At 38.4% G+C, this 27958-nt stretch overlaps 1 protein-coding gene across 1 annotated transcript in view; it reads left to right on the top strand.

Annotated features, from left to right (window-relative positions):
* The window catches only part of LOC148954961 (transient receptor potential protein-like), a 95530-nt gene that overhangs the window by 18667 nt on the left and 48905 nt on the right, over positions 1 to 27958 (top strand). The window contains exons 6-7 of the mRNA XM_089105825.1: positions 5028 to 5229; positions 19058 to 19225. Of these exons, the coding sequence (XP_088961951.1) occupies positions 5028 to 5229; positions 19058 to 19225 (370 nt within the window). The remainder of the gene's footprint in view (positions 1 to 5027; positions 5230 to 19057; positions 19226 to 27958) is intronic.

Below are 27958 nucleotides of genomic sequence, written 5' to 3'. Positions count from 1 at the left end.
CATTGCTATGAAGGGGGCGTCGGATTTCCCAGCATTATTTAAAAAAAAGATCAGAAATTAAATATAAAAAAAACAAGTTTTTCAACTGAAAGTAAGCAGCAACATCGAAACTTAAGCCAAAGATTTTTTAGTACTTTCATAAGAGCTATTTATTCTAAATAACGACCTTTGTGATTAAGGGGTCATTTTTAAAGAATTGGAAGAAATTTTGAAGTTTAGCGTAAAAAGCGAGGTATTGACTAGGGGGCGAACCCCCTAATATACGTATTAAAAATATATAGATATAGAAGTTCGGTACGTAAGTTAATTCGTAAGTTACGTATATTTATTACTAATAAAACCATTCGTAAATAAAATTAAACAAGTTTCGAGAAAGTCATTTAACCAAATAAAAGTAAAATTAATATGCAAATTTTGTTTTAACAATTCATGTATGGTGAGCCAAAATCAAAATCTGCATTAATTCAAAAACGCTCTAAAATTAAATTTAAAAAAAACAAGCTTTTTGAACTGAAGGTAAGGAACGACGTTAAAACTTAAAACTGACTTAATGACTTAAGGCTCCTGCCACGTTGGGGGGGGGGCGTAGAGAGCGTCGCAACTCTGCTCCTCCAGGCTGACCGGTCTACTGCTATTAGTGGGGCCTCTTCGACAGCGATATTAGCTATCTCAAGTAATTTGTTGAGGCTACGTGGATTCAGTCGGATATGCTTGACGTCATAGAGCAGAGACGCAAGGCGAGGTTACTCGGTGACATGCCAACCTATCCAAGCCTTAATGGGGTCCGCAACAAACTGGTACAGCGAGACAAAAAGCTGTTTGTGGAAAGAAAGGCACATGAGCTAGAGGTTGCAGCCAAGAAAGGTGACGTTGGCAGTCTCTATAAGCATCTCCATGATTTAACAGGAGACATAGCCCCCTCAGTTGCATCTGTTGTCTCTGTGGATGGTCAGCCGCTCAGTGACGAAGCTGCCCAGGTCAGTCGATGGAAAGACCACTTCTCGGGCCTCCTCAACGCCGAAGCCGTAACGCAGATTGACCAGGAACTCATCAGCCTAGCCACCAACACCCAGGAACTGCTGACAAGTTACACAGAAACTCCTTTCACATAATCAGAAATCTACACAGCAGTAAAACGTTTGAAGAAAAACAAAGCGGCAGGCGTATGTGGAATATCTGCTGAGCTCCTGAAGTATGCCGGACCGGCGATGCTACTTTGGCTCCATATGCTGTTTTCTGTGGTTTTGCGCTTAGAATGGATCCCGAAAGACTGGCGAGCAGGTACAATCCTGCCCTTATGGAAGAGAAAGGGGAGCAAGAGCATCTGTTCGAACTACAGAGGCATAACGCTACTTTCAGTGCCTGGAAAGCCCTTTGCTATGACCCTGCTGGATAGATGCACGAGTATCCTCAGAAGAAAGAGGAGAGTCCAGCAGGCTGGGTTTATTCCTGGGTGATCGACTGTCAAACAAATCTTTAAAATGCGCCAGCTAATTGAGAAGACGAAGGAATTCAGGAGAAAAGCATATGTAGCTTTTGTGGACTTCAAGGCTGCATTTGACTCGGTGGATCGCAACTCCCTCTGGCTAATACTTCTATCAACTGGTCTACCAGACAAATACTGCAAGTTGTTTGAAAAGCTTTACGAAGAGACCGTGGGTTGCGTCCAAGTCAACGGCAAATGGAGCACGACATTCGGCATCAAAACCGGTGTACGACAAGGGTGTGCTGCCGCCCCAGAACTGTTCAATTACATGATAGACCATGTCATGACACGAACAACAAATCGCCTGCCCTTTGGTCTGCAGTTTGAAGATCGCGTTCTGATGGACGCTGACTTCGCAGATGATCTTGGTCTCGTTGCTGAGTCGATCGACCAGTTGACTGACGCTCTGGAGGTCCTGCAGGAAGAAGCCGCAAAAGTGAGGCTGAAAATAAACTGGCTTAAGACGAAGGTAATGGCAAATGAGCCCCCAAGCCCAGTCTCGCCCCCTGAGAACATAAGTGTTTGCGGAGCTCCTGTTGAAGTTGTAAAGAACTTCACTTATCTTGGCTCCGTGCTGTCTAATGAAGGCTCTATAGAGGGAGAGGTGTGCAGCCGAGTTTCAAAAGCCTCGTCTATCGTCGGAAGGCTCAACAATCTCTTTAGAATGCCGCATATGTCTGTGCGCACGAAGATGCGAATTTATAATGCATACGTAGGCTTGGTCCTCCTCTATGCAGCGGAAACCTAGCCTCTCAAATCAACAATCCTCAGCATGTTAGACGTCTGCCAGACGAAACAGCTCCGTCGGATTCAGGGACTTCGATGGGACGATTTTTTAAGCAACGCAAGGTTGCTCGCACTCACCTCCCAAGTACCATTCTCCGTCCAAATAGCGCACCATACTCTCAGATGGTTCGGACACCTCCTACGTATGCCGACGACAACCCCAGCCCGAATAGTCTACGATTTTGACGCTAAAGCTAATGGCTGTTCTCGCCCGAGGGGCAGACCTCAGACTTAAAACGAACAGAAATTATTCCGTATATGAAAGGGGCTACCCCCTCAACGCCTCGCTTTTTACACTAAAGTTTGACTTTCTCACAACTCTATTTTTTTTTAACAATAAAAAACCTTAGCGTAAAGAGCGAGGCGTTGAGGAGGGGGCAGCCCCTTTCATATACAGAATAATTTCTGTTCGTTTTAAGTTTTAACGTCGTTCCTTACTTTCAGTTAAATAAAACTTGTTTTTTTTTATTTAATAATACAAAGGAGGGACACGTAAATAACAACTGGCTGTTATGCCTTGGTCATCTTTGTGATGAGGGGTTGATATCTTTTCTTGTTGGTCCACCTATGTTTTGCTTCTGGTGTATTTGAGGGTATGAAAAATTCTGTTTCACGTCTGCTACGCAAAGGGACATGCAGGTAAGAATAGGTTGTTAGAGAACGTTCATCATCTTGGTTAAGGATTTAGATATTATACATACATTTTTTGTGGGTTGGTAACTTCATAGGTGTGGTGCACATTAGAAATATCAAATCTGGTTCAAATCTTAAGACTAGAGATGGACTTATAAGTAGCAACTGGTTGTTATACCTTGGTCATCTTTACGATAAGGGTTTGGTATCTTTTGTTCTTTGGTGTACTTATTATTGGTTCTTGATAGTCATTTTAAGCTAAAATAAATAATTTCGACATTTCTTTGTTTCCGATACATTTGACGGTGAGAAAATTTGTCTCCATGCAGCTTTGCAACGACTATAATTGCTATATTTATAAAAAAAAATCCATCCAAATGCCGTGGCTTCGCTTTTACTGTGGTAAGGAGTAGTTTTAGCCATATGATTCTAAAACATTAGGGTGGATACATGGTATTAGTTAGGCTCTGTAGGATGATATTTAAAATTTTGATCCATAACTTTGCCAACAATTAAAAAGGTTAAGGTTGAAGTGAATACAAAGTCAATATATATAGCCTCAATCCCTTCTTATACCATGGTCATCTTTGGCAATGAGGGATTGGCATTTTTTTATAGGAGCGTACCTATTATTCGCTTCCGATGCATCTAGCATTACGAAAAATTTGTTTCGTATCCGCTACGGAAAGGGAGGTGGAAGTAAAAATAGGTTGCTAGAACACCGTCATCCTCCAAGTCATATTTTATAAGTAAAACTAAATTCAGAGACAAATGAGGGAGTTTCTAACTAGGATCTGGTTGTCATGCGAACGTTTTAACGGATAAGGGGGAACGTACTTGTACTGACTGGTGTACCTTTCTTTTATTTCTAGCAGCATCTATCTATAGTAGTATGCTTATGAAAAGTGACAGACAGCCTTATACAACCAACTGGGTTCGGTGAGATCATATTGCAAGTTTTTTAGATTTTCTATGAGATATAGCATTCGAAAGGCTTTGAGGGGACAGCAAATTCAGTTTTAGTGTCCACATTGAAAGAAGGAATTTGGATTAAAAGTCTGAGGCAATTTAGAGGCTTAAAATTAAAATTCGTCTTTTAAACCATTGTCGTCTTTCCTAGTTGGTGTGCCTATTATTAGTTCTCGATGTGCATTTTAGGCTAGTACAAATAACTTACTACATTTCTGTTGTTTCCAATATATTTGAGGGTAAAAATAATTGTCTATATGCGATTAATCAACGATTATAAATAAAAATGTGTCACAACGAAATGGTTTCTTAATTATTCTTCTAAAGATTAGCTGCAGCAATGTGATCAAGAAAGTTAGAGATAGATACATAGCACTCTTAAGGCTTATAACATCTTATTTTAAACTTAAAACTGTAATGATTTCAACGATTGAAAAGGATAAGTTTCAATTGGCTACACATTCGATATAATTCCTTGAAACCCCTTCTTTTGATCCCAGACCAAAGTCTTGCTCCTACAATACTTTTGTGGGTGAAGCCAACAAAGGGATGCTGCAAAACCTCACGCTGACTCTGCAGCGTAAATCTAGCTTTTGCTTTTGTTTACATATTAACTTCTTTTTCGCTGGCTTTTGGCAAAAAACTAGTTGCCTTGAGCCAGAAAGAAATATTTGCTTTAATTACTACTAACAACTCACTGCAGCATTAAGCCGCCTGAGGCAAACACGGCAACGCATGCTCCTCCTCCATTCCAATCTATTCAAAGCTTCCCTCTTTACACCTTCCCAAGAAGTTCACATTTCCCTCAAATGTTTCCGTACGAAATCCTCCCACTCATTTGGCGACGACCTAGTTTTGTTTAGCCCTAGATGGTTGGCCAATAAGGACGATCTTTAGCAAGCTGTTATCCTTCATCCGCTGAACGTGCCCTAGCTATCTCAACCTTTCTTTCACTATAGCCCGAGAAAGCGGGTTTTAACCATATTTTTCGTTTAGCTAACTGTTTGAGAAATGGACAATCAGTCGGGTACCCGATATAATCCGTAGAATAATTCTCGAGAAATTATCTAGCAAATCCTCCTCCGTCTATCGGAGCACCCACGCTTCATAACCATAGTTGACCACTGTTATCTTTTTTTTTCTTTTTTTACAGATGCGGATGCGATGAATGTTCGCAGTCTATGCAAGAAGATTCCTTACGACACTCACGATCACGTATTAACGCCTATAAGGCATTGGCATCCCCATCTCTAATTGCACTCTCAAGTAAAGATCCAATTTTAACTGCTTTTGAGCTCTGTGCTGAACTCACTCGTTTGGCTAATGTGGAGGCAGAATTTAGTGCTGATTATTTTGTAAGCAAGAGCTTCAATACTTTTTGCTTCAATAATGCGGTTTAGTTGGTAGCATTTAGTATTACTTGATATGGCATGCTAATGTTTGGTAATTTTTGATGTGATAATGCTCAGTAACGGTTGATTGGGTGGTCTTGAAGTAGAATTTAGTGCTGGTTATCTTATAAGCATGAGCTTCAGGAATACTTAGCTAAGGTGGCTCTGTTGTTAGTGTTTGGTAAAAACTGATATGGTAATGCGTGGAAATAGTATATTTGGAAATGTTGATACAGAGCTTAATGCTGATTGATTCTTGAGTGGGAGCTTTAATAATGTTTAACTAATGTGGCTGATGTGGCTTAGTTGGTATTTTTTTGTAATAACTGATTTGGTGACGTTGGCTAATAATTGATACGGTAATTTTGAAAAAATACCTAGTTCTGATCTTACCGTAAGGTATTTAATCAAACAGTTCGTGGTAACGAACTGTAAGTAAGCAGCGATCGGGCTCAATAGTAACCGAAACTCTAAAATCGGAATTTTGATACCAGTAGATACGTCGAAAGAATCGGATTTTTATGCGAATGTCAAATACATAAGTTTCAACAAGTTTAGTCTTACCCATCAAAAATTACGAGCCTGAAAAAAATTGTGTTGTGTTCGAAAAAAGGGGGGAAACATCTCCCTAAAAGTAGTAGAATCTTAATGAAAATCAAACCATCAGATTCAGCGTATCAGAAAACCATTTTGTAGAAACTTCAAGTTTCTATCTGCTTAAATGTGAACTTATGTATTTTTGCCAGAAGAAAGATCAAAGATGCGTACTTATTTGTTGTTTTTTTTCCCCAGGGGTGATCGTATCGATCCAGTAGTCCTAGAATATCATGAGAGAACTCATTTGAACTGAAATTAAAAGTTATAGTGCCCTTTTTAAATGAAAAAAAAATAAGAGGGCAACTAGGCCCCTTCCCACGCTCATTTTTTTCCCAAAGTTGCCTGATCAAAATTTTGAGATAGCCATTTTGTTCAGTATAGTCGAAAATTAATGGATTAAAATTAATATAGTTGAAAATTAATAGATCTATTAAATATGTCTTTGAGAATGACTTAATCCCCCACAGTTCCCGGGGAAGGACTACAAGTTATGAACTTTGCCCATTATTAAAACGAACAGAAAATATTACGTGTATAAGGGGGGTTGCCTCTCCTAAATAGCTCACTCTTACGCTAAAGGTTTTTTTTTACTTTTAAAAGAGGTTTAATCAAACAACCTTTGGCATTCAAGAGTCATTCCTAAATAAATGGAACAAAAATCAAACTTAGGTTATTATAAGGTTATTATTACTTAAAAAAAATGCAAAATAATATGCAAATTTCGTTTTAATTATTCATGTAGGGTGAGCCAAATTCAAAACCAGTATTAAATCAAAAAAGTTCAGAAATTAAATAAAAAAACAGAAGCATTTTTTAAAACTGAAAGTAAGAAGCGACATTAAAACTTAAAACGAACAGAAATTATTCGGTATATGAAAGGGGCTGTCCCCCCTCAACGCCTCGCTCTTTACGCTAAAGTTTTTTTTTTGTTTTAAAAAATAAAGTTGTGAGACAGAGTCAAATTTTAGCGTAAAGAGCGAGGCGTTGAGGAGAGGACAGCCCCTTTCATATACGGGATAATTTCTGTTCGTTTTAAGTTTTAATGTCGCTCCTTACTTTCAGCTAAAAAAAAACTCATTTTTTTATTTAATTAGTAACAGGATGGAGAATCAAAATCAAGAGACTCGTAACATCGTAAACTATCGTAATATCATAATACGTAATAATACATGTAATACGTAATATCGTAACACCGTAACACGTAATATCGCAATACCGTAAGACTCATGCCGTTAGCTATTTAATTAGTGACAGGACGGAGAATTGGAATCGAGAGGCTTGGAGTTCCCCAAAGAATCAGAATCAGGTATATTTTTACGGTCTTTGAAACTATTTTATTTTGTAATTTAACTTTCTGTAGAAAATAGCATATTCCAAAAAAAAGCAATAAATATAGCTAATACTTGAACTCTAAGATGCTAAACAACCAGATTTCCCATACAATGGTGCTACTTATTTACTTACTTGTACTTGTACTTGTGGCGGGAATCAGGCGTTTCCACCTCGCCCGGCATCGATGATCTTGGAGACCTTCTTGGACCATGTTGAGCGATCTTCTGCCAGCTGCTCTGCAAAAGTAAGCCACTGAGTTGACCATCTGTGTCCGAACTTTCTGAATCCCCCGATAGGTTCAAGGTCTGATTTGGCCAGGTTCCACCAGTTTTTCCTCTGTCCTCCTTGGCGTCTCTTCCAGGAGCTAATAGGCTCGACTTGAAGTATTTGGCGAGGCAAGTATTCTGGTGGCTTCCGTAAAACATGGCCCAGCCATTTCAAACGGCGTTCTTTAATAGTGAGTGCAACATCTCTCTGAATATTGCACATTCGACGTAGATCCGTGCTGGAGATACGGTCACGCAGCTGTATTCTGAGAATTCTTCGCAGACAGGTATGCTCAAACACCTTCAGCGTATTCTCATGCTGTAGTTTTACCGACCATGTTTCGCATCCGTAAAGGAGAACGGTGCGGACTAGTGCCATGTAGATTCGAACTTTCGTTCGGACACTGACTTCGCGGCGATTCCATAAGGGTTTCCGGAGGGAGGCAAAGACTGTCTGCGCTTTCTGTATTCTCTGTTGGATATCAGCGTCGGAGGATCTGTCAATACATATTTGGGAGCCTAAGTATGTGAAACAGTTGACTTTTTCCAGTTGAACTTGATTGACAGTTAGTGTGAATGGTCCTGTGTCGTGGTTAATAGCCATGAATTTCGTTTTCTCTGTGCTGACTTTCAAGCCGATCAGGTCTGCCCAGGCCACCACTTTGTCAAGCATGTTTTGAGCTTCTACGGGTTCTGACAGGAGGCCAACATCATCCGCATAATCGAGGTCAGTCAGTGAGAGATTCTGTCCGATCTGAACTCCTGGATAGGACGACAGTGCATTTTCAAGCACCCAATCGACGCAATAATTGAACAGAGTCGGAGAGAGGATATACCCTTGTTTTACTCTGAACTCAACCAGGAATTCTTCAGTTTCTTCACCATAGACTCAAACTCGGCTCACTGATGCGTCATAGTATGCCTTCATCAGTTCAACAAACTTCAGCAGCATTCTGTCATTCTCTAGGATCTTCCAAAGTTTCTGGCGAGTGACAGAGTCAAAGGCGGCAATGAAGTCCAGGAACATCAAGATCAGGGGTAGATTGTACCTTTCAAACTGCTGGATAATGAGGCGAAAAACGAAGATATTATCAGTACAGCCTCTACCTGGCCGAAACCCAGCTTGATTTTCTCGGGTTCTTTCCTCCCTTGCCCCTTTGAAGCGGTTCAAGAGTATAATCCCGAATATTTTGACCGCAGTGTCTATAAGACTTATTCCGCGGTAATTTTTGCATTCGGTTTTATCTCCTTTCTTATAGAAGGGGAGAATGACTGATGTCTTCCAATCTTTTGGGACAGAATTTGTCCTCCACACTTCTTCGAGAATGCCATGGAGCTGTTCAGCAGTGACCTCAGGGCATTTTTTGTACACTTCGGGGGGGAGGCCATCTTCACATGGGGCTGGGTGGTTCTTCAGGGTCTTGATCGCTTTTATTATTTCGGCTCTGGTCGGTGTATCCAGCTCGACGTCGTAGGGTTCTTTAGAAACGGCAGGTGGGAAAGCATCAGGGGTGGATGATGGGGATGGGTTTAGGAGGATCTGAAAGTGATCCTTCCTTCTTGCTAAGCACTCCTTCTGACAACTGATGATTTTTCCTGATCTGTCTTTGACTATTTCTGAGACAGCAGCTTTCTTACCAACGGACTCTTTCAGGATCTGGTAAAGCTTTCGGGTATCATGTGAGCGTGCTGCTTTCTCTAACGACACGGTAGCATCTTCCCACATTTGGCGGTGGTCCAGACGAACAGAGCGTTTTACCTGTGTGTGCAGCTCTTTTGTTTCTTCTTTAGGGCCGCTCATTTTTTGTCTTCGCTCACCGACTATTGACAGGGTCCTAGCGGTAATCCAGTGCTGTCGTGTGTTTTTTTGTCGGCCGAGGATATCATCAGCAGTCTATGTAATCACAGTTTTAAAGGTCTACCATCTCTTCTCGGGGGTTGGGTTTTCATCAGAACTGAGGGTGTCAAATTGGTAAGTCAGTTCCAAATTAAGGACCTGCCGAACTTCTTTATCTTGGAGCTTACCGATGTCGAATCCGGCCTTGAGCTTGTTTTTCCTCCGAGTCGCAAGACGTAGCCAAATTTTTGCAGCAACAATCCTGTGGTCAGACCCAGACTGCGAGCCTGTGTCCGCGCCGTTGTAAGAGTGAGAGTCCTGTACGGAGCTTCTCCAGCGCTGGCGTACGAGAATGAAGTCTATTTGAGCCGTAGTGACACCGTCATTTGAATGCCAAGTTAAAAGGTGGCTAGGTTTGTGCTGAAATATGGTATTGGTGACAACAAGGTGGTTCATCAAGGCGTAGTTTAACAACCTTCGCCCATTCTTGCATCTGTGACCTTGTCCAAATTTTCCCAGGACTTGTCTTGTGGTTTGGTCAGAGGGACCAACTCTTGCGTTGAAGTCACCTGCAACAATCAAGTAATCACGTGCGGCAACAGAAGAAGACACCTGCTGTAGCTCGCCGTAGAAATCATCCTTGGTCGTATCAGCAGCGTCACGGGTGGGAGCATAGGTAGAAATTATCGACACATTTGCGGGGTTTCCTTTTAGTCTAATTCTGGAAAGTCTACAGGAGACTGATTCCCAATCTAGGAGAGCATTTCTGGTTCTTTGGTTCATGATGAAACCAACTCCGTGGAGTCCTGAATTATCCTCTACTCTGGAGTAGAAAAAATGGAATTGACGTTGCGTTTCAGGAGCTGTAATAACTAAGGAGCCAGAACCTGAAATTCTGGTCTTGGATATGCAATCTATGTCTATGTTGTACTTCTCCATCTCTAAAACAAGAAAAACTTGCGTCGCTTCTTATTTGACGGACCTTACATTCCAGCATCCCAAATTTATGTTAGATTTTGCCTGTTTAATGACTGTAGTGGGTTTTGCTAGATTCATGGCATGAAAAGGATTTTTCAACTTCGCCGCAATATTCGAAGTCGCGTCGCCTGCCGGGAACGCCGTAGTATGGTTTGCTTGTTTACTTCTCGACACCCGCACCAACACAGGGACCACGTCGCTTGCCGGGGACGCCATAGCCGTTACAACTTTTCTTCTAGGTCTCAGATCCATCGATGTTTCTTGGGACTAGAGTTGACCGCAAGGTCCCCAGTCTTGCGGGTCACCCGGAGCGCGTTGGCCCCCAAATCGCTCGGCGTGGAGCTCAGTGGTGTTTACACCCTTCCACCGCTTTGAGGTGCGCTGACGGATTTCCTCTGCTGCCCAGGGACGGAAGATCGAGCCTCATTGCCTGTAACTACCATCACTGCCATGGAGGTATACAAGCTTAGCTTGACCTTTAATTCCCACCTGGAATCAGCAAGGGCTTCAGGAAAGCTTCAGGTGCTACTTATTTAACTGTTTATTATTAAAAGAGTTAGTTGAATAACAACAAAATAGTCGCTTTTGCTTGACAATATTTGTTATTTTTTTTTCCTGTTTTTTTTAGTATTACACAAAAACGTATAGTTGCAGCTTTGATACTTAAATGTTCAGCAAATTGTTAACATAAAGTAGATGAGCTATTTTGTATTCATATAGAGGCTATGGCGTTCCAAAAAAATTTTTTAGTGAGGTAATTTTTCTTCCTTTGTTTATTAAAGTAACTTTCCTCTCCTCAATCAAACAATATACTTAAAGTAATGTCTTCATTCATTTTTTTGGTAATATCTTTTTTTGCTGATTTTTTTTTTGCTCACTAATCATGTTTATAAATTGTTTTCGTATACGTAAGATTTTCCATAGCTACAATCAGACACTTCCACAAGATTGATTCCTTCGGGAGACCAAGATTTAGGAGGGTGACGCAATTTCAGAAATAGGCAAATAAAATGGAAAGAATGAGATATTCTTGGGAAAATAGCAGATATCTTAAGATTCCAGGATTCGTGAGCTTGAAGGTACCCTTACTCTTTGGATGTCCTTGATTAACTGTTAATACGCAAAATGCACGCTTTTTAATATTTGTATGCCAGTTAGGGAAGACAATAAGAAATTTGTGTGTGTCTTCTACCTTCTATAAATGAAGAAAGTTATGTTTTTTAAATGAATGAAACTTTTATTAAATAAAAAAAAAAATAACCACTTGCGACTGCTAATGTTACTACTTGTGACTGTAATTGCGACACGATATGACTATGAATGCGATAACTCGTGACTTCAACTGCACGCTTGCGACAACTACCATCTGTATTGCTAGTAGTACTGCGATTGTGACTTTGACTGAAAATACTGAGCATAACTGGAGCTTTCACCATTACAACTAAAACTTTCAAATCAAACCAAGTGTTGAACTTGGTGAATAAAGCTCGTCCGGAAGGATGCGAACTTTGTTTGCTGACCACATGCCACTGAATATAGGGCTTAAACCCCTAATTAATCGCTCCGAATAGGGCCGCCCCAACCTCATGGGTGCGGGTGGAGCCCACGCTAGGGTTCCTTAATCAAAACCCAGGCCTAGGGACGGTTGGGCTTGCAACCCTCCTCCTGAAAATAATTGCAATGAAAAGAAATGAAACTCAAGCCTCGGACCTTATTGGTTTTAATTTATTACGACCTTGGTACGCCCCTGGACATCCTTTGAACCTTGCTGACCACGGTGGGCTGAGAATAACCACCTGGAATGTTTTAACCATGAATAAGCCGGGATCCAAAGACCTTCTAGGGTTAGAGATGTTAAGATGTGGGATTGACATACTTGGAATGACAGAAACACATTTGACGGGAACAGGCGATGAAGAAATCGCCAGCACAGGTCACAGGATGATTTGGTCAGGGCAAACCTCCAGTAGAAGCAGCGGTGTAGGTCTACTCCTAAATAAGAAGGCAAAGAAATGCCTCATATCCCACAACCCAATGTCGGATAGACTACTCACTGCTCGGTTCAACCACGAGCATGGGAAAGATGTCGGTTATGTCTCCCCAGAGGTCGAAAAAGACAATTTCTACTCAGCTCTGACATCTGCTTTATCCCGGATTTCCCCTCACGATGTTTTGGCTATGGTGGGCGATTTCAATGCAACTGTATCAAACCCCAGCGGAGCTTTTAAATCTGTAGTTGGACCGGTTACCCCTGACTCGTTGAATGAAAATGGGACCCGAATCCTCCAGCTGTGCGCTATGCACGAATTGGCCATTGCCAACACCCTGTTTCACAGGAAAAACATCTATAAGCCAACATGGTGCAGCAACGATGGTCGAACGCGGAAGATGATTGACTATTTCATAGTCAACCAAAGATGGCGCTCATCGCTTACAAATTGTAGAACATATCGTGGTGCTGAGATACGGAATACAGACCATCGATTAGTTGCTGCGAACTTCCGCCTGTGTCTTAAAGCCTATCCTTCAGAACGGCACCAGCCAAAATCAGACACCCAGACACTAAAAATTGAGGCATTCCACCAAAAGTACTCAGTTGAAATTCAGAAAAGGTTTGAATGCCTGGATACACTTGTTGACCCGGACAAGTCCTGGCAGACTTAGAAAATGGGTGTACTACAGGTTGCCACTAATACCATCGGTCGTATGATGTATTCAAAGAAGCCCTGGCTATCGCAAGAAGCACTGCAAATTATTGAACAGCGCCGGAAAGCGCGGTTGGCCGGAGATATGCCCTCCTACAGACGGCTAAACGGGATTAGAAAAAATATTATTCACCGTGATAAACAACCATTTGTTGATGAAAAAGCTGAAGAGCTAGAAGATGCAGCACGAAAAGGTGACGTCATGTCGCTTTTCAAGCTTGTCAGAGATCTTAGCGATGGGAAACCACCAAAGATAGGCGCAGTTAAAACCGTCTCTGGCGAAATGCTAGAAGATGAAAACGCGAAATTTGATCAATGGAGGAAGCACTTCGCAAAGCTGTTAAACGTCGAAAGAATCGTCGTTGACCCCAACCTAACTAATCGCAGTTAAAACCGTCTCTGGCGAAATGCTAGAAGATGAAAACGCGAAATTTGATCAATGGAGGAAGCACTTCGCAAAGAGGAAAGAATCGTCGTTGACCCCAACCTAACTACATCCACTCAGCAAACAACATATAAAATCTACCAGAGCCTGGTCCTCCCTCGGTAAAATAGATATAAAATGCCCAGCAGAGAATAAAGAACATCTAGGCGACAATAATCCGCAGGATCACCGTCAACCTGCTAGAGTTTGAAGAACTGGTAATGCTATTTTGGCTGCACATGCTGTTTTCCCTTGTCTGCTCAACCGAATTGATACCTTTCCTCTATGGAAGCGGAAAGGTATCCGTAGCGATTGCTCGAATTACAGAGGAATCACCCTCCTGTCAGTGCCTGGCAAACTATTCACCATGACGTTGCTTGATAAGAGTATCCAGTTCATTCGTAAATGCCGCCGGATTCAGCAAGCAGGTCTCATGCCCAACAGATCCACGACCGAGCAGATATACACTATTCAACAGGTCATCGAGAAAGCCCGCGAGTTCCAGCGTACAGCATATATTGAATTTGTTGACTTTAAAGCAGGTTTCGACTCGATCGACCGTGAGTCCTTTTGGCTGATACTAAAACGAACGTGATTCCCTGATAAATGTTGCCCCCTGTTCAAGGCACTCTACACTGGTACAAAAAGCTCCGTCCAGGCTAATGATCGCCGAAGCCTACTATTCGAGATAGATACTGGTGTAAGGCAAGGCTGTGTTGCTGCCCCTGAACTTTTCAACGCGGTGATTAATTATGTCATGGATCGAACCATGAATCGGCTCCAATTCGGACTGAAATATGGCGGTAGAGTCCTAGGCGATTGCAACTTCACGGAAGATATTGCCATGATATGCACTTCTGCAGTTGAGCTTCAGGCAGCTCTCAATACACTGTCAGAAGAAGCCCTGGAAGTGGGACTACATATTAGCTTGCAGAAAACAAAAATAATGATCATCGACCCGGCAGAAAATTCCGCCAACTCACCATCATTCAACGTATTAGGGCACACTATCGAAGTTGTCAAGTCTTTTACTTACCTTGGATCTGTCGTCTCGGATAACGGCTCAATTGATATGGAAGTCCAGTCGCGCATCGCAAAAGCTGCGTCTATTATGCTCTGATTATGCCGTTCCTTGTGGTCAAAGCCCAACATTAGCCGAATAACAAAAATGCAGATCTACAACACGACCGTAACGCAAGTCCTTCTCTACGGTGCTGAAACTTGGCCGGCAGCTGCTTCTGTTCGTGATGCCATAGATGTGGCCCAAACAAATGTCCTAAGACGAATCGAAGGGATCAAGTGGTACGACTTCCTCTCAAACATCCGATTGCTGACACTAACGGATCAGAATCTCAACTCTCGTCAGCTCGCCATAAGAACTCTACGGTGGTTTGGCCACTTAATTCGCATGCCAGAAGAAGCACCCACCAGCATACTTTTCAATTTTGATCCCCCTCAACATGGCTGGAAGCGCCCCCGTGGAAGACGCCGGTTCAGATGGAGGGACAGCCTTACCCAGTACTTCTCTATGATCGGTACTGATCTCCAAGAAGCAGTCACGCTTGCGCAGGACCGTTCGGAATGGAGGCAAAGAGTCTCATCTCTCTCTACGCTGGCCCACCAGCAGGACTCTTAAGTCAAAAGTAAGTCATGTTGAACTGCAACTTGCTTCTCTAAATGGGAAAGCGCATCCAGGTCGTCAAAAAGGCTTATCTGTAATATCTCAAGAATGGCTAAAGTTATCAAATTGAAAATTTAGGGAATATTGCGGGAAATGTTGCACTAAATCAAAATACACTAGATGCATCCAAGCTTTCAAAAGGGCGTACCTGGGCGTATCTATGTGGATCTCAGGAATAGTTATGGGTATTCAGCCGTAGCTATCATGGAATGCTAAGGGGAGCAAACAAAAAAAAAACACTATATTCATCCAGGTTGTCAAAAGCGGCATATCAAGGCAGTATCTCAAGAACAGTTAGGAAAGGGTATCAAGTTGAAACACTCAGAGTGTTAAGGGAGATGTTGAACTTAAAGACACTATATGCATCCCAGTTGTTAATTGGCGGGCTGCAATATCTCAGGAATGGCTAATATTATTAAGTTGAAACTATCAGGAAAAATGGACAGAATGTTGAAATAAATCAAAAGATATCATAGGCATCCTGATTGTTAAAATGATGCTTTTGCAATACCTCAGAAAAATGAAGGAATATTAAGTTCAAACCTTCGGAGAATGTTAAGGGGGATTTTGAACTTAATCAATATACAACTGTGTGCATTCCGGTTGTGAAAAAACGCAATATAACAGGGTTACATAGTCGTATTTAGTTGAAACTTCCAGGGGATATTAAGCTAAATCAAAAGATGTTATGTACATCCGTCTTGTTAAAATGTTGTGTACAATAAGTTAAATATCTCAAGAACAGTTAAGGGTATTAAGTTGAAGCTCACAAAATGTTGAGGGGGATGTTGAACTCGATTAAAATACAATGTGAAAATCCTGGTGGTCAAAAGAGGGTAACTGCAATATCTTAGGAGTCACTCATGGCATTTAGTTGAAACTTTCAGGGAACGTTGAGGGGATGTTGAAATAAATCAGAAGGTTTAATTAGAACTTATACTTTAAATTTAAATATTTTAATTCTGAAGCCCAAGACGTGAAAACTGGAGAAATACTCATTATACAAACTAATGAAAAACTTCGGAAAAAAACGTTTTTTTTTAAACTTACCGAAAAGAAGTTTTTAAAAGACAAGTAAAGAGCCACATTAAGCTTAAGATCATGAAAATAAAGTTCTAAAATAATTCAAACTACTTAATTATTTCAGTCAAACAGTTCGTGGTAACGAACTGTAAGTAAGGAGCGACCGGCTCAACAGTAACCGAAACTCTAAAAAAGGAATTTTAATACCAATAGATCAAAAGAATCAGATTTTTGAGTTGATTTATATAATATAATATATATAATATATAAGTTATATCAAGTTTAGTCTTACCCATCAAAAGTTACGCGCCTGAGAAAATTCGCCTTATTTTCGAAAAAAGGTGAAAATACCCCCTAAAAGTCACAGAACCTTGATGAAAATCACACCATCAGATTCAGCGTATCAGAGAACCTTACTGTAGAGCTCCTATCTGCAAAAATGTGGAGTTTTGTATTTTATGCCAGAAGAAAGATCACGGATCTGTGTTTATTTATTTTTTTTCCCAGGGGTGATCTTATCGACCCAGTGGTCCAAGAATATTGCGGGAGAGCTCATTAAAATGGAAATTAAAAGTTCTAGTTCCCTTTTAAGTGACCGAAAAATGGAGGGCAACTAGGCCCCCACGCTCTTTTTTCCCTAAGTCACCCGATCAAAATTTCGAGATAGCCATTTTGTTGAGCATGGTCGAAAAATATAATATCTATGTCTTTGAGAATGACTTAATCCCCCGCAGTCCCCTGGGGAAGGGCTGCAAGTTATGAACTATGCCCAATATTTACATATAGTATTGGTTATTGGGAACTATACAGACGTTTTCAGGGGGAATTTTTTCTGGTAGTACAGTGGGGGGTAGGGGGTTATGAGGGAGGATCTTTCCATGGAGGAAATATTCATGGGGGAAGGGACATTGCTATGAAGGGGGTGCCGGATTTCCCAGCTTTATTTAAAAAACACGATCAGAAATTAAATAAAAAAAAAAAACAAACAAGTTTTCAACTGAGACACCTTTCAAATGATAACTTTTCAACATCAAAACTTAAAACGAACAGAAACTATTACGTATATGATTGGGTTCGCTCCCCAGTCAGTACCTCGCTCTTTACGTTAAAGTTTTTAGTACTTTCGTAAGAGCTATTTATTCCAATTAACGGCCTTTGTGATTCAGGGGTCATTCTGAAAGAATTGGAAAAAAAATATGAACTTTAGCATAAAGAGCGAGGTGTTGACAAGGGGGCGAATCCCCCTAATATATGTAATAAAAATATACGAATATAGAAGTTCGTTACGTAAGTTAATTCGTAAGCTACGTATATTTAATGCTAATAAAAACGTTCGTAAATAAAATTAATCAACTTTCGAGAAAGCCATTTTGCCAAAAAAAAGTAAAATTAATCTTCAAATTATGTTTTAATTATTCATGTACGGTGAGCCAAAATAAAAACCTGCATTAATTTAAAAACGTTCAGAAATTAAATAAAAAAACACGTGTTTTCAACTGAAAGTAAGGAGCGACATTAAAAGTAAAAACGAACAGAAATTATTCCGTATATGAAATGGGTTGTCCCCTCCTCAACACCTCGCTCTTTACGCTTTTTTCAAGTTTGACTCTTTCTCACAACTCTATTTTTTAGAACAATTAAAAACTTTAGCGTAAACAGCGAGGCGTTGAGGAGGGGACAGCCCCTTTCATATACGGAATAATTTCTGTTCGTTTTAAGTTTTAATGTCGCTCCTTACTTTCAGTTAAAAAAAACTTGTTTTTTTTAAATTTAATTTTTGGTCTAAAGACGAGAAACTACTATTAAGGAATAAATGAAAACCAAAACCAACAGAAACAAAATAAATGACAATACGAAACATAAAGATAGCAAATACTGATATAGATGTATAAATAAATCTTTTATTGATTTTATTATCTAAAAAGTATTTGATTCAGATGATTATAGAAAAGAACCCTTGTACTAAACTATTTTTGCTGCGGCTAAAGTAGGAATTGATGCTAGTAGTGGTCCAATTTAGAATCAGGAGTTACGTAGATATGTTTTCTTCGTCTCCAGTTGCACTCTTTGTTTTAATGAACTGTGTTCTAAACACCAAAACATAGGCTATGAAATTAAGAGGTATTATATAGAAAGTTAAAACTCTCCTAGACTTAGATAACTTAGAGGATTTGAATATCCTATATAATAAGGTCGGGAAGGAAATCAATGAATTTATCGCGGTCCTTAGGAAACAAAACACAAGGATATACCTCAAAATAATGCTAAGAAGATCAAGTGAGCTAAATTAGCTCAGCTAAATTAGGAATAAATGAGGGTAAAAGTGTCACCAATAAATCTACGGAGTCGAAATTAAAAGTTCTAGTGCCCTTTTCAAGTGACCAAAAAATGGAGGGAAGCTAGGCCCCCTTCCACGCTCTTTTTTTCCAAAAGTCACCCGATCAAAATTTCGAGATAGCCATTTTGTTCAGCATGGTCGAAAAATATAATATCTATGTCTTTGAGAATGACTTAATCCCCCGCAGTCCCCTGGGAAAGGGCTGCAAGTTATGAACTATGCCCAATATTTACATATAGTATTGGTTATTGGGAAGCATACAGACGTTTTCAGGGGGAATTTTTTCTGGTAGTGGAGGGAAACTACTCACTTAGGCAATAATTATCGCTTGGCTTTTGCCATTTAGGATGCTGGATGCAGTGAAGACATAAAAATTACGATAGGATCATCATCTAGCTTTTAATCTTTGAGTTGATAGATTTTAGTTTTTTATTGCCGACATTTCATATACTTGCTATTGAAGTATAAAGATACAATTTTGCACAAGTATATGCAAACGTTTCTATATTTTTTGTCTTTGTTTCTGATGATAACCGTGATTCTTGGTGTTCGAACTATATTTCTACCTTTTAAGTGTCTGAATTTGTGTATACAATACTCAACAATTTCAGGATCTTGCCCGTCGAACAGAAGCATTTGCAACAGAACTTCTCGATCATGCTCGTACGTCCCGGGAGCTTGAGATCATCCTCAACTTTTCACCTGGACAATCTTGGGAGCCAGGAGACCGTCAGACTCTTGACAGACTGAAACTGGCGATCAAGCGTGACCAAAAACAGGTAAGGCAGTAATTAAACACGGGAGTCAGTCCCGGAATGACTCCAAAAGTTCAACATTGCTGAGTTTCCAATGATCAGATTCAAAAGTCTAAGACCAAGTCAAGTGTTTGAACGCCACTTCCAACTCCCGGAAACTTTGTCTCAGCTGACTAAAGATTGTGCTTAACAATACTTTTAAATCTTGTTTATTTTTTTAATAGACAGGAATGTAATTCCTGTAAGGGAGTGTTATAGTGTTTGAAACATGAGGTCAAAATCCGCTTAAAGATGTCACTGGTTTTGCTTTTAAAAAAAAGAAAAGAAAAACTCTGAAAATGTTTTTGGCTTTTCTCTAATCTTCTATGTCAGGATTAGTTTAAGTATTAAGTAGTTTTGGACAACTAATCTTAAAACCATTTTTTCCACTTGGTTTGTTATTGTTTGTCCCTGAGTTCATGTTTAACCAACACGCGTGTCTTCCACCATAAATTTATTTTGTGCGCACTTATTCATGAATGAACATTATCGTATCTATGGTGATCTGATAAATGGCTAAATACAACAGTGCAGCACACTATAATCGTCAGCTTTAATGCATATTAAATAAAAAAAACAAGTTTTTTTAACTGAAAGTAAGGAACGACGTTAAAACTTAAAGCGAACAGAAATTATTCCGTATAGGAAAGGGGTTGTCCCCTCCTCAACGCCTCGCTCTTTACGCTAAAGTTTGACATTGTTTAAAAAAAATAGAGTTGTGAGAAAGTCAAACTTTAGCTTAAAGAGCGAGGCGTTGAGGAGGGGACAGCCCCTTTCATATACGGAATAATTTGTGTTCGTTTTAAGTTTTAACGTCGTTCCTTACTTTCAGTTTAAAAACTTTTTTTTTAATTTAACTTTTGAACGTTTTTGAATTAATGCAGGTTTTGATTTTGGCTCACCGTACATGAATAATTAAAACAAAATTTGAATATTAATTTTACTTTTATTTGGTTCAGTGGCTTTTTCGAAACTTGTTTAATTTTATTTACAGAACGTTTTTATTAGTAACTTACGAATTAACTTACGTAACGAACTTCTATGTACATATATTTTTAATACGTATATTAGAGGGTTCGCCCCCTAGTCAATACCTTGCTCTTTAAGCTAAAGTTCGAATTTTGTTCCAATTCTTTAAAAATGAACCCTTAATCACAAATGCCGTTAATTAGAATAAATAGCTCCTGTGAAAGTACTATACAATCTTTGGCTTAAAGAGCGAGGTATTAACTAGGGGGTGAACCCAATCATATACATAATGTTTTCTGTCGTTTTAAGTTTTGATGTTGGTCCTTACTTTCAGTTGAAAAACTTTTTTTTATATAATTTCTGATCTTTTTATTTAAATAATGCTGTGAAATCCGGCGTCCCCTTCATAGCAATGTCCCTTCCCCAATGAAAACTTCCTTCATGGAAAGATCCTCCCACATAACCCCCGACCCCCCACTACCAGAAAAAATCCCTCCTGAAAACGTCTGTATATTTCCCAATAACTAATACTATATGTTAACATTGGGTAAAGTTCATAACTTTCAGCCCTCCCCCCCGGGGACTTCGGGGATTACGTCATCCTAAAAGACATTTTTCTCATATTATTTCGACCATGCTAAACAAAATGGCTATCTCAAAATTTTGATCGGGTGACTTTGGGAAAAAAATGAGCGTGGGAGGGGGCCTAGTTGTCCTCCATTTTTTGGCTACTTAAAAAGGGCACTAGAACTTTTAATTTCCGTTCCAATGAGCCCTCCCAAGATATCCTAGGACCATGGGGTCGATACGATCACCCCTGGGAAAAAAAAAAAATAAACACGCATCCGTGATCTTTCTTCTGAAAAAAAAATGCAAAATTCCACATTTTTGTAGATAGGAGCTTGAAAACTCTGCAGTAGGGTTCTCTGATACGCTGGATATGATGGTGTGATGTTCATTAAGGTTCTATAACTTTTAGGGAGTCTTTCCCCCTTTTTCGAAAATCAGCCAAATTGTCTCAGGCGCGTAACTTTTGATGGGTAGGACTAAACTTGATGAAACTTATATATTTGAGATCAGCATTAAAATATGATTTTTGTGATGTATCTATTGGTATCTAAATTCCGTTTTCTAGAGTTTCAGTTACCATTGAGCTAGGTCGCTCCTTACTTACAGTTCGTTACCACGAACGGTTTGAAAAGACGAACAGTAAAGGTTAGTTTCTCATAGAGTACATGTATTTTTAAAATAAAAGGCTCCATCCCTTGCCAGTATATTCTCTGAGATTGGGAGACCGAATAAACATCCTTTTGATGAATCTGTGCTAATTAGTTATCTCAAACCTACTGTTTGATAGAATTGTGACCATATTCTGTACGAAATGTTGGTTTTGCGAGAAAAATGGCCGAAATTAGTACTTTACCGTGGCAGGTCTCATTTCTTATTTAAAAGTTAGTCTAGAACTTTAAAGTTCCGTCCATATAAAGTTTCATATTTGCTGTAAGTAGCTTTAGGGCTCTCAGACAAGTTGCATTCTATTGTATAGTCTTCATAATGATGACATCCCTTTTTCAAAAATATGTAATTTTGTTTAATAATAACTTTTGTTCAGCAGCTATAAAATTAATTAGTTTTACATAGTTAGAATCAGTGTCAAAATTAAATTCTGATAATGCATATATTGTAATGTAAATTTTGGATTTTTAGAATCTCGATTTCTATTTACAACAGTCGCCTTTAAATTTTAGCTCATGATCAGACCTATTTGATACAGCTTTCTCTTAAATGTCAGAAAGACTGTCATCCCCTCAGCCCCCTGCTGCCTATGTTCAAGTTTAGTTTTTGCGTGACAATGCTTCGAGAATAATAAGAATCCCATAGAATAGTTTAGCCCAGTGGCAGATCCAGGGGGGCGAAGGGGGTGCGCGCCCGCCCTAGCCTAGTCTAAAGTAGTGTAATTTACTTAATTAACTCAAGTTTGTGTTAATTAAACTTGCTCATAACGCAAGTTTATCGGATCAATCTTTTTTGCCCCCCTAAATTGTTTTCGGATCAACCTATTCCCCCCCCTAAGAAATCCTGGATCCGCCCCTGGTTTAACCTAAAGCATTTGTAAGACAGGGGAGGAGAAGATTAATATCATAAATGAACTAAGGGTTATCATTTATATATTTGCAAGAGAGGGGGTCATTGAACAAATGATATTCTTGTCGGATGCGCCCCCCACTTACCCTTCTATGCATATAAGATTATGATTATAATGTTCTAGGTACAATTGAAGTATTTCTGCAATGAGAAGGGAGGTATTACCCAACAGCACACATATGCCAGGCTTGGTCAAAAATGTCTCTCTAAATGAAGGAAGGACCTCCTCCCTCCATATTTATCTAGAGCACCTGTTGCACTAATTTAGAAAATGCGAAACGAAAATGCACTTTTGAGGGTTCAACCCCCTTACACAAAAATATCGATCAATCCTCTTCCCTAATAATTTATTTACAGATTAACTTGCCTCCCATGAATCAATGAAGCCTCATATTAATGAACTCAGTCAAACGAAGCTTAAAACTTATGCCAATGATTGCCTTTCATTTTGTTTGCACTGCAAATAACTTTTGAGATGAATGCTCACAGTGAAGGGCTATTACCTCTGAGACTGAGAGGCTGCATCGACTTCTCAATGCTTCTAAATCATTTGGCTATCTCTGAAATTTAACTCGTTACTCTTCATTAGGCCCTCCTTAGGCTAAAATTGTTCTTTTGCACCACAAAATTGCAGATATCACCTATTTGCCATTGCACGGTCTATTTTCCTACTTAAAAATGTAGTTCCCATTGAAATGATTCCCATTTTATAGTGCTACCCCCCCCCCCCCACTGGTCGGATATGATCACCGTTGGGAAATAATAAAGCAATAAATAAGCAGCTATCCACGATCATTCTTCTTAGGAAAAAAACTAAATTTCTTAGTTTTGTGGAACGAATTTTGAAAACCCTACAATAGGGTTTTCTGATGCATTGAATTTGGCGGTAATATCAAACAGTTCGTGGAAACGAACTGTAAGTAAGGAGCAACCCGGCTCAATGGTAACCGAAACTCTAAAAAACGGAATTTTGGTACCAATAGATACATCAAAAGAATCAGATTTTAATTCTGATTTCAAATATATAAGTTTCATCAAGTTTAATATTACCAATCAAAAGTTACGCGCCTGAGAAAATTTGGCTGATTTTCGAAAAAAGGGGGAAAACCCCTAAAAGTTATAGAACCTTAATGAAATTCACACCATCATATTCAGCGTATCAGAGAACCCTACTGTAGAGGTTTCAAGCTCCTATCTACAAAAATATGGAATTTTGTATTTTTTGCCAGAAGAAAGATCACGGATGCGTGTTTATTTGTTTTTTTTCCCCAGGGGTAATCGTATCGACCCAGTTGTCCTAGAATATTGTGAGAGGACTCATTGGAATGGAAATTAAAAGTTTTAGTGCCCTTTTTAAGTGACCAAAAAAATGGAGGGCAACTAGGCCCCCTCCCACGCTCATTTTTTCTCAAAGTCACCCGATTAAAATTTTGAGATAGCCATTTTGTTCAGCATAGTCGAAAATCTAATAAATATGTCTTTTACGATGACTTAATCCCCCCCTGTTCCCTGGGTATGGGCTGCATGTTTTTAATTTGGCCATTTTATTACTTTTTTTTTTGGTTATGGGTATTTATAAATACTTTTTCTGTAAGATTTTTTTTGTGGTGGGGGGGGGCGGGAGAAGGGGGCTGCTCGGGAGAATAGGGCCGTGGAGGAGGTTTCTTTGGGGCAAGGGACATTTATATCAAGGGGGCGCCAGATTTCCAAGCATTATTTAAAAAACGATCAGAAATTAAATAAAAAAAAACCAGTTTTTTCAACTGAAAGTAAAAAGCAACATTAGAACTTAAAATGAACATAAATTATTACGTATATGAGGGGGTTCTCCCCCAAGTCAATACCTCGCTCTTTACGCTATAGTTTTTTTTAATGCTTTCAAAAGAGTTATCTATTCTAATTAAACGGCCTTTGTGATTCAGGGGTTTGTGAATTAAATTTTTTTTTAACTTTTAACGTAAAGAGCGTGGTATTGACTAAGGGGAGAACCCCATCATATACGTAATAACGTATACTTAGGGTAATAAAAAAAAAACAATAAAAAAAACAAGCGTTACGTCTAAATAGTAATCAAAACTTTTAAAAATAGAACTTTGATGTCAATAAATGTATCAAAAGAATGGGTTTATAATGCTGATTCTAAATATATAAATTTTATTAAGTTTAGTATTACTCATCAAAGGCTATGAGCCTGAGAAAATTTACCTGATTTTTTAAAGAGGGGGAAACATCCCCTAAAAGTGAAAACAATTTAATGAAAATCATACCGTCAGATTCAGCGCATCAGACAACCCTATAACATAGGTTCAAGCTCATGTCTGCAAAAATCTGCAATTGTGTATTTTTTGCCAGAAGAAAAATATACGAATATAGAAGTTCGTTACGTAAGTTAATTTGTAAATTACGTCAGAACCAAATTTAGAGAGCCATTTAGCAAAAGAAAAGTAAATTTTTTATTAAAATTTTGCTTACTTATTCAATGCCGGCGAGCCAAAATAAAATCTGCATTAAATAAAAAACGATCAGAAATTAAATAAAAAAAAAAAGTTTTTTAAACTGAAAGTAAGGAGCGACATTAAAACTTTAAACGAACAGAAATTATTCCGTATATGACAGGGGTTTTGCCCTCCTCAACGGCTCGCTCTTTACGCTAAATTTTTTATTGTTTAAAAAAAAAGAGTTGTGAGAAAGTCAAACTTTAGCGTGAAGAGCGAGGCGTTGAGGAGGGGACAGCCCCTTTCATATACGGAATAATTTCTGTTCGTTTTAAGTTTTAATGTCGCTCCTTACTTTCAGTTTAAAAAACTTGTTTTTTTTATTTAATTTTCATTAAGACCCCGACGCTTTTAGACGAAATATTTCGATATCAGTATATTTGTTACGGTTAGTTTAGTTTTTTTCGGTCTAACAGGGATTGAATTTTATTAATATCTTCTTCCTTTTAACTACTTTCATTTAATATTTACTTTTAATTCCGATGGGTTAAGAAAGCTTTCAATTTCGACTATCTATTTAGTTTTCAGCGAAGCGCTAGTGTCTTTTTCTCACTCTGCCAATTTAGAACTAATTGACATCTAATGAACATCTAGAATTATCCAGGGGGAATATGGGTAGGAGTTATACGGGGGAGGGAGATTTTCCGTAGGGTTGAAAACACCAGGGTAATACGCATAGACCCACAATTCACATTTGTATAAACTCATTAATTTTCACCCTTGGAAATTTTTCCAATGTATGGAGTGCATAAGCACTCCTTCAGGTTGAGCCCTCTCCTGTTCTTTTTTCTTCTCATATTTAGCACTTTAAATATCTTAGAATTGAACTAAGTAATATGTTAGTTATTAAACTAATAACATATATAAATGATTATAATAATCAAACAATAGTGTCTATTCGAGTTCAATAAATCGAATTCAATTTCTACTCATAGGTCGTAATTCAAAATTTAATAGGGTTATTCAAAGTGCACAATCTCACAAGAACTTCTCTTGAACTTGCCGAAGTTGACTTAATACTAAGGAAAAAATGAAAAAAATGTAAAAGAAAACATATATACAACGCCTAACTATGACCTAATTGCTTCTATAAGACATTAAATAAAAATAAAGTTTTTTTAACTGAAAGTAAGGAGCGACATTAAAACTTAATACGAACAGAAATTATTCCGTATACTAAATGTGCTGTCCTCTCCTCAGCGCCTCGCTCTTTACGCTAAAGTTTTTTTTTTTTAAAAAAAAGTAGAGTGGTGAGAAAGAGTCAAACTTTAGCGTAAAGAGCGAGGCGCTGAGGAAGAGACAGCCCCTTTCATATACGGAATAATTTCTGTTCGTTTTAAGTTTTAATGTCGCTCCTTACTTTCAGTTAAAAAAACTTTTTTTTTTATTTAATTTTCGAACGTTTTTGAATTAATACAGGTTTTGATTTTGGCTCATTGCACATGAATAATTAAAACAAAATTTGCATTTTAGTTTTACTTCTATTTGGTTAAATGGCTTTCTCGAAACTTGTTTAACTTTATTTACGAATTTTTTTATTAGTATTAAATATACGTAACTTACGAATTAACTTACGTATCGAACTTCTATATTCATAGATTTTTAATACGTATATTAGGGGATTCGCCCCCTAGTCAATACCTCGCTCTTTACGCTAAAGTTCGAATTTTGTTCCAATTGTTTAAAAATTACCCCTTAATCACAAAGGCTGTTAATTAGAATAAAGAGCTCTTATGAAAGTACTAAAAAATTTTTGGCTTAAAGAGCGAGGTATTGACTAGGGGATGTAAGTAGTAATCAACCTTATGCTTCTATAGAAGCTATAGCAATTACCATGTTATTCTATAGAAGCTATAGGAAAACATTTCTATAGAAGCTCTACACCTTTTCAAAGAGAGTGAGTATCCTCTCACATGGCCTTATACTTCTACGACTTTATGTTCCTTTCTGTGTTATTCTGGACCTTGCATAACGTGTTATGAAGGACAAGTTTTTCTGACACAATTTACCAGATTTCTAGTTCATATATTTTTTGATAACTTGATAGGTGATTTGAATAAAAGGAATTCAAATATTTTGTCTATGAAATAGAAGCTAACTCAATTTGCGAAAAGGTTTTTCCATTTGCACAACTCTGATCTGATTGAATTGTCGCCGACAATGAGATTTAATCACTGCTAAGCCTATTGTTATTGCGAGAGAGCTACCCAATTTACAGCTTAGTGTTAACTGACAGAGTTCCAAATATGAACATTTTGAAAAGCAGACAAAAAATCGACATTATAATCAGAATTATTTGATTAACATTTAAAAAGGGGTAATGAGATATATGATCTGTATAATACACAAGTGATGTTTGATAAGTATTGTCAATTTAAAATAGGATCTATGCATTTTTTCTTTACATGGTGTTCGTTCAATTTAAAGCGAGGATTTCTGTTAAATAAATAATTCTTATATTTTTTTCCGTTCAATTGAAAGCGAGGATTTCTGTTAAATAAATAATTGTTATACCTTTTAAAATAGCTTTACGGGGTTTGAGGGACTCTGTCGTTTTTTTGTGTGTGATTTTTTATTTAGATGGTGTTAGTTCAATTTTAAGCGAGGATTTCTGTTAAATAAGTAATTCTTATATTTTTTCCGTTCAATTGAAAGCGAGGATTTCTGTTAAATAAATAATTGGTATACCTTTTAAAATAGCTTTACGGGGTTTGAGGGACTCTGTCGTGTTATTCCGTGTGATTTTTTATTTACATGTTGTTAGTTCAAAAAGTGAGGATTTCTGTTAAATAAATAATTCTTATATTTTTTTTCCGTTCAATTGAAAGCGAGGATTTCTGTTAAATAAATAATTGTTATACCTTTTAAAATAGATTTACGGGGTTTGAGGGACTCTGTTGTTTTATTCCGTGTGATTTTTTCTTTGCATTGTGTTCGTTCAAAAAGCTAGGCTTTCTGTTCAATAAATAGTTCTTATATATTTTTCCGTTCAATTGAAAGCGAGGATTTCTGTTAAATAAATAATTCTTATACCCTTTAAAATAGCTTAACGGGGTTTGAGGGTCTCTGTCGTTTTATTACGTGTGATTTTTTATTTACATGGTGTTCG

This window comes from Artemia sp. Qi Xiang Cuo, chromosome 2 (genome assembly GCF_049724085.1).
Source record: "Artemia sp. Qi Xiang Cuo chromosome 2, ASM4972408v1, whole genome shotgun sequence".
Lineage (NCBI taxonomy): Eukaryota > Metazoa > Arthropoda > Branchiopoda > Anostraca > Artemiidae > Artemia > Artemia sp. Qi Xiang Cuo.
The sequence above is the reverse complement of the archived record's forward strand: the minus strand, read 5'-3'. Positions and strand labels throughout refer to the sequence as shown.